At 38.7% G+C, this 7,498-nt stretch overlaps 1 protein-coding gene across 3 annotated transcripts in view; it reads right to left on the bottom strand.

The window, feature by feature from the left end:
- Positions 1-7,498, bottom strand: part of METTL25 (methyltransferase like 25) — a 147,254-nt gene that overhangs the window by 17,987 nt on the left and 121,769 nt on the right. For all 3 annotated transcript variants that reach the window (XM_045290537.1, XM_045290538.1, XM_004700424.2), the window contains one exon: positions 4,913-5,006. In XM_045290537.1, coding sequence (XP_045146472.1) covers positions 4,913-5,006 — 94 coding nt within the window. The remainder of the gene's footprint in view (positions 1-4,912; positions 5,007-7,498) is intronic.

Raw genomic sequence — 7,498 nt, forward strand, 5'->3', positions numbered from 1 at the left:
CCCTTCAGGGTGTGGGTACTATATAACCAATCTTATGATGGGTTTTTTTCCCTTTTTTAAATAAATGACCAATTAAATTATATATATCAAATTGGAGACATCCATGACACAGAGAACTTGGCACATGGGTCATCACACAATTTGGTGATATTTCTGATATGGACAATCTGTAGCCAACTAATACAGAGATGGCCAGCTAAACAATATATGAAGAAAATATTAAAGTAGAATCATTGACAACTAATTTCCTATGGAAAAAATCAACTTCATTAAGCTATGAATTTTAATGTAATGCATCTTTCTACAAAGAAGCAGTACACGGATGGTTTGAATATCAACTATATTGTCCTTTTTACCTAAGATGTGCCATTTAATTGCAATATGTGGACAGACACACGTGCCTTTGAATAGTGAGTAACAAAGTTGTTTGCATCTAAAAAGATGGGCTCAAACTGGTTTACTGCAGGTCACACCCTAGTTGTGGATTTGCATTTCCATCTAGATACATGAAATCAGAATCTACGTTGTAACAAATACCCATTGTAACTAATATGCTTACGTATACCTGGGGCCTTCGAAGACTCACCTGGGGCTCTTAGAGGCCTGAAACAATTTTTCTTTCACCATAAAGTTCTTCTTCTCTAATTGGTCCTACACTTCTTTAAAAATGTCAGTGTATTTAATAATAAGATTCAATTTCCAAAAAAAGGAAGACTGTCTTTTTAATTCTCCTGAGTACCACTGTTGATTTTATTTTGTTTGAGATTGACTTCACTTAGGTTTGGAGAATTCAAGTTTCTAAAATTTGTGAAAAAATAAAATCTCCAGAAAAAAGTACAATAGCATCTGTTTATCCATTACAGGTATTCACCCATGATTACCATTTGACCACACCCATTTTGTCCTACACACACACACACACACACACCCCACACCACTCCAGAAAAAGTACAATAGCATCTGTTTATCCATTACAGGTATTTACCCATGATTACCATTTGACCACGTCCATTTTGTCCTTCATACTCTCTCACACACACACACACACACACACACACACACACACACACACACCATCCCCATCCATTTTGTCCTTCTCTCTAACACACACATACACACACACCCCACCCCCACCCCAATAGGTTGCTAATGACCTGTACGTACTTCAGCATGTGCCCAGGCCGCTAGGGTGACCAGATTTAAAGTGGGACACCCTTGACAGGGGGGCAGGTGTTCTTGATTAAAAATTTGGTCTCTATGGACCAAATAGACCGCTTCCTAGCTTGTCGTGCATTCTTTCAAAAAATCGGGACTTTTAAAAAATGCCAAAAATCGGACTGTCCTGAAAAAAGCAGGACGTCTGGTCACCATACTAAGCACAAGATATGCTATTACACAACCATCTGATAAAATTCAGCAAATATATTTTTGATGGACTATTGTTATCTAACAGATACTTTAAAATGAAATGTCACCAATTGTCCTACTAATGTCCTTTACAGAATTTTTGTTTGCCTTTTGCAGCATCCAATTGAAGTGTCACGATTATTTTTCAAACCCCTTTAGTTTCATTCAATCTGGCATAGTCCTCAGCCTCAGATCACTGACAGATTTCGAAAAGACCCGGAGAGCCGAGTGTTTCCTCACGAGCAGGTTCACATATTTCTGTCAGGGCCTTTCCAGAGGCGTGTGCCGCTCTGAGTGCTTCACTCCACCAGGCACACGAGGTCATGGTTCCGTTACCGGTGATGATAACTTGGATTGCTAAGTATGGAGGTGTCCGCCAGGCTGAACCACTTTTGAAGTTAATCATCTGTGGGGAAGCACTCTGAGACCTATAAATATCCTGTTTTCCAGAAATCTTCCACCCACTGGTTTTCACTTGCATTTGGGATCCTTCTGTGAGCCAATTATTATTATAGTGGTTGCCGAAAGCCAGAGCATTTTTCCTGTAGGAACAATGCACCTTTTCCTCATATTGTCATCGAAGATGAACATTTTCTATGTGTTTAACTTGCATCAGGGATTCACTTCTTCTTTAGGCATAGAAGGGGACCTATTCAATCCAGGGCTTCTCTGGATACTCACATTACCACATGGGGGGGACTCAGGAGTTCCTTATATTTGCTGGTGGTCTCACTGTAGAAAACTTCCTGCCCTCCGACCTGTATTTAAACCACATTATGATAACTTATACCCCGCCCCCATCACTCATTGCCTGAGGGTTGATTCCAATTCATAACAACAACCCTCTAATTAAAACAGGCTAGAACTGCCCCATGAGGTTTCTAAGGCTGTGATGTTTACAGAAATGGATAGCTACATCTTTCTCTTGTGCAGTGATTGGTGAGTTTGAACTGCCAACCTTTTGGTTAACAGCTAAGAGCTAAATCACTGCACTTGGTGTTGCTATGGTTAATTCTAATTCACCTCTGATTTTCTAAAGGTCATCTTACTTGGCCTCTTCATGTGTGCTTTTTCTTTCACCCTCCTCTCTGAGCATGGGCTCTCTCCTGCTTTCGGTTCTCGTAATGCTGAGTCCGGAATCAGGTTTTGCACTGAGGACCCACCTCCCCCTCAAATCAGTTGTTTGCTCTCCTATCCGTAGTCTTGCAAGGACCTTCATAAAGTTTGTGGAATCTTGCCCGATCTTTACATTTCCAGTGAACCCCTCCTTTTCCTGTCACCACCATACTTCTCCTGTGTGTCTACTGTTGCAAGTTCATTTATATTATACTTGTCTTCTTTTACCAAGGTTATGTTCTATATCCAGTTTACACAATGCTTGGCACAAGGGATATTCCTAAAAAAATAATGTTTGCTGTTCAGAAACAGTATGACTTTGAGCTCAAAAGTGCTGTTTTTTTCTTTATGGGTCCCATTTTTAAAAAAGGATCCTCAGACCATATTTCTAATTGCACCACGCTTCCAACTTTGTGATTTTTCAAACTTGTCCATTAATAGCATCAGGCTACAGATGTTAATGATCAGCTCTGGAAATACTACTCCCTCCAGCTGTTTCCTTTTGAACCTGAATCATCTACCAATCTATCTATTTTCAACTGGTTGGCAGGTACCCGCCGTACGAGGCCACGAAGAGTGGAGCCTAGAAAACCCCGAGGGGCAGCTCCTTCCGTCCTGTCGGGTCACTAAGGACCAGAATTCACAGATACTGAGTTCGGATGAGACAGGTGTGAAGACCCCTTACTTTGGTGGCGGGTACGCATTCGCAGGGAGTCCACAGCCATGGCTTTCTTGCAGTTGTTAGGAGAGCAGGTCTTTGCCCGGCTGAGTCCCTAGGTAGGCTCAAACCATCAACCTTTCAGTTAGTAGCTGAGCACTTAACCTAGCACCACACTCTCCACTACCAGGTGAATAAACACTTTTATAAGAAGTATACTGGTTGTGCGTTCCTGGTAGTACATATACAGTGATCAGAATAATGAAAAACGGTACCATCTAGTTAGCATTTACTAAGTACAAACATTATGTTAAGCACTTGGGAATACTTTTTTTATGGTCCTTTTACAGAGGAGGAAATTGATTAGCAAAAGTAGGAAAACAATAAGTTGACTGCACAGTAAATTGATCACAGGTATAATAAACAATAACACTCTAGGTTTGCTATACTTAATCATATATGTATAATTTTTCTCTCAAGAAATGTTTTGCTTATTTAATCATCTACTTTAATCTTTATTTAAACTTATTATCAATCTAGAGTACTAGAGCGATTCAGTCATTGATTCATTTGAATCATTCTAGTTCCCCCTCTCCAAGGTTAGAATAGCTATGACTATGTACCAGCCAACTTACCTTCCTGACTCCTCGATTGTTAGCTTTAGCCTCCAGTGATGTGACCACTTCGTAGGACTCTGACACTCAGGTTTTTGAATTTAAGATTTTATATTTTAATTCATTCCACATGCTTTAAATAAAATGCATTTCAAAATTAAAATTGTTCTCATTTGCTTTACTTCTAATTCCCATTTATGTGGTGAAGTGAAATTAATTACTCATGGCTCTTCTATTTATTTCTCTATAACTTTCACCAAATGTTTAGATGGACCCAAGCAAATTAGGTATAGATGACTCCAAGTGTGCTGCTGGTCAGTTTTGCCATTCCACTGGATAAGAGTTCATCATAGAAACAGGAAGACGTGCCAGTGGAGCTTGTGTAAGATCCTTGTCTGAAATGGCAGAGGCCGCAGAGGCTACAGAATAGTCATCTTGAGACAGAGTTGAGAAGACTCGCTGAGGCTACATAGCAGTAAGGCAGAGTGGCAGGTGGGTTTACTGCCCACAGGGACCGAGAGAGGCCAAGCAATGTTACGGCTGAGAGTCATAGGACCAGAGCAAAAGATGAGGCATGTGGTAAGCTACTAACATCCCTGATAACCCTCCATAATCGGAGTACTGCCTGTGAGTTCTGTGTAGCTATTGCAAGAGATTATTGAACCCAAGTAAAGATGGAGAGTGCCTTAGGAGGGATGGACAGTTGGAACAGATCAAAAACATGGAAGCATGTCTGGCCTTGGGGCAATGGCCTTAAACTGGTGTGGAGACGGATTCTCCACCTAACTGAAAATGGAGGATGGTGCATGTGTTCACCATGCGGTTTTCTCAACTGTTATATGGCTTTATAACTCAAGTTTAATTTGAGAACTTTCATGATTTTTACTTAAATAAACATAAAGTAAGAATTCCTTGGACTTGTTTCCAACAGCATGCTATGCACATTGAAAGGAAGCAGAACTAGGATAAAGGTCGAGGAGGTTTGGTTTCCATATATCTTAGATGCTTTTCAGAAATGGGAGAAAAGTATAAGGCAAAGTATTTGTACTACATCACATCATTAACTTGTAGAAGTTATACCGTGTTTTGTGAAAATAATGACTCATCACATACTAACCTTGTGCTCATCTAATCCAAGCTTTGCTAGAAATTTTCTGACATAATCCAGAAAGGAAGAAGATTTGGAATAAATTTTACCAACATGCTGATCACTGTAAAACAAAATTTAATTTTAATTATTTAATTTTTAATTGCCTATTTTTTATTCCAACCTAAATTATACAGTAAATCAAGTGAAAAACGAACCTGTATAAATTGGAAACCTGTCACAGAAGGAAAACTCGAATATATGCACTGCAATCATCAGTAGAAAAGGGGTGAGGCTGCACTCTATCAAAGGTGGAAAACACGAGACCCGGAAACCAAAGCTGCATGTCAAGTTCCAGGTTTCACACCAGCTTATTTTAAATTAAATAATCTAATATCTAAAAATATGGAGCACAAGATCCAGATGTGACAAAAATATAATAGTATTTCTGTGAACATTAAAAGCAGTCTACATCTTAAAAGTATTCAAAAATCTGCTTCTGTGAATTCTTTCAACAAAAAGCAGAAGACAATCTTATGAAACAATGCTATGATAAGGTAGCAGTTTTAAACTTAAAAAATAAAACTTGTTCCCCTCCACAGAAGAAAGTAGGTTGTTCAAAATTTTGTATTGTAATACAAAATATATTTTCAAACTAGAACATTACAGTAAACCTTTCATTGGAAGGCCTGCTAGTAGGGGCTTGAATTGAGCAACTATGCAAACATCAGGCCTTAAGTGCAAACCACTGACCAAGCACTGCATGCTGGTGTGCGGTGCTGGATCTTGTTGATTTCATGGACGCTTACTGGGTTTTCGCTTTAAACAGTGTATCAAAGATGATTTTACATTTAAATCACATTAACATTGATGATCACATTTCTTGGTAATAGTGCAGCTTAGCTATAATATAAAATTCAATGAAAAAAACCCTCCAAATTTCTAAAAACAAAGAATAAAATCTTATTTATTCTTGACAATATAAGCATTAACCCCTATGATTAATTAGAAGTGAATACTTCCTTTGAAATATATACTAAATATATCCCTGCAACTCCATTTCTAGACAGTCACTTTAATTCTTATTACCTCAAGCCCTGATCATTAGATCTACTTCCTAATTAAGACCCTAACTGAAATGTATCCCTTTTATTTCTACCCACATTGTCATATAATATTTCTTAGAAGGACTTTCTTATTATGTTACTTTACTACTTAGAAAAATTTTCAATACTTCTGTCGTTTCTTGGGAGGAATTTGAAACTCCTTATTAAGCAATCAAAGACCACTTACATGCAGACCATAATCACATATTCCCATACTCAAATCCTAATACATTCCAGAATTCAGTTTTCTTAGATTGTCGACTCGCTGGTTCAGACTACCCTTCACAATTCTGTCTGGGTGCATTTGCTCAAGTAGATGCTTCCTGATGGGTTGTACACTCTCATTTTCTATTGAACAACAGACATTTCTTCATACCAAGCTCAACTTCTGCAATCTTTATGGTAACAGTAATCTTTTCTAGGTTTGAATTTCTATTGCTCATGTCTCATCAATCATTTGGCCTCTTCCTTAAGTTATTTGAATAGGTGTAAGTTCCAGGAAGCAGAGATTAATTTGAAAAAATTTTATATCACTCTCAGATCATACACATACCTTTGTATTCTCTTCTATGTGTATGTATGTATATGTGTGTGTGTGTGTGTGTGTGTGTATGTGTGTGAGCTTAAACAAATTGTGGAAAATTGGAATCAAAAGATAATGGAATTTTTCAATGAATGTTTGGAAGCCCCTATGTACATACACTGTTGGCCTTCCAGCCATAACGTACCTTCTGTACAATAAAAAACAATGAAAGATTTATAGTTGACTCTTGAAAGACATGGGTTTGAACTGTGTGGGGCACACTTATATGCACATTTTTTTCCTGCTGCTGCTTGGGTGAGCGTAGGTGAGCTTATGTGTTGTGACTATCAGCTTAGAACAACCTGTGATATTCACATCACATGGTGTTTCGGGGATATTTGCAAAACTATAGCTCACCATAGCAGTAACAGGGGAATACAAATCCATGATACTCAGGTTAATTAGATCATGCCTTCATTTGTGTGTAAAACATTTGTTGAAATTCTGGTATATGTACAATAATATAGCATTTAAAATAGGTTTTGAACAAGAGTGAAATGTGTTTGAACGATCTCTTACCATTTAGTAAGCACTCAACCTCATTTTGTCTCTCCTCATTCATCAGTAGGATGGTGGCATTAACTCGATCTCATAAGATTGAAGATAAAATAAGACATTTTATGTGAAGTGCTTAACTCAGTGTCTGACAACTATTCAATAATTGGAGGTTCTAAGCCCTGAGGACAATATTCCTGCTCAGAACAGCCAAAGTACACAGAGGACCATAGGCCCGGCCCTACCAAGAGACAACATGTCCCTCACTGACCCATATCCCTACGAGGGACAACACTGGAGGCACAGTGAGGGAATTGTGCCTGATCTGACTGCATCACACCAGGGCAAAACGCTAAGGGCGTGCAACAGAGCAGCAAGGGAAGCAAAGCAACGAAGTCCCCAAGGAATACCAAAAATAGACTTTGGGGCGAG

Source organism: Echinops telfairi, unplaced genomic scaffold (genome assembly GCF_000313985.2).
Source record: "Echinops telfairi isolate 266 unplaced genomic scaffold, ASM31398v2 ScPeMD7_2;HRSCAF=8, whole genome shotgun sequence".
In the NCBI taxonomy this organism is placed as follows: Eukaryota; Metazoa; Chordata; class Mammalia; order Afrosoricida; family Tenrecidae; genus Echinops; species Echinops telfairi.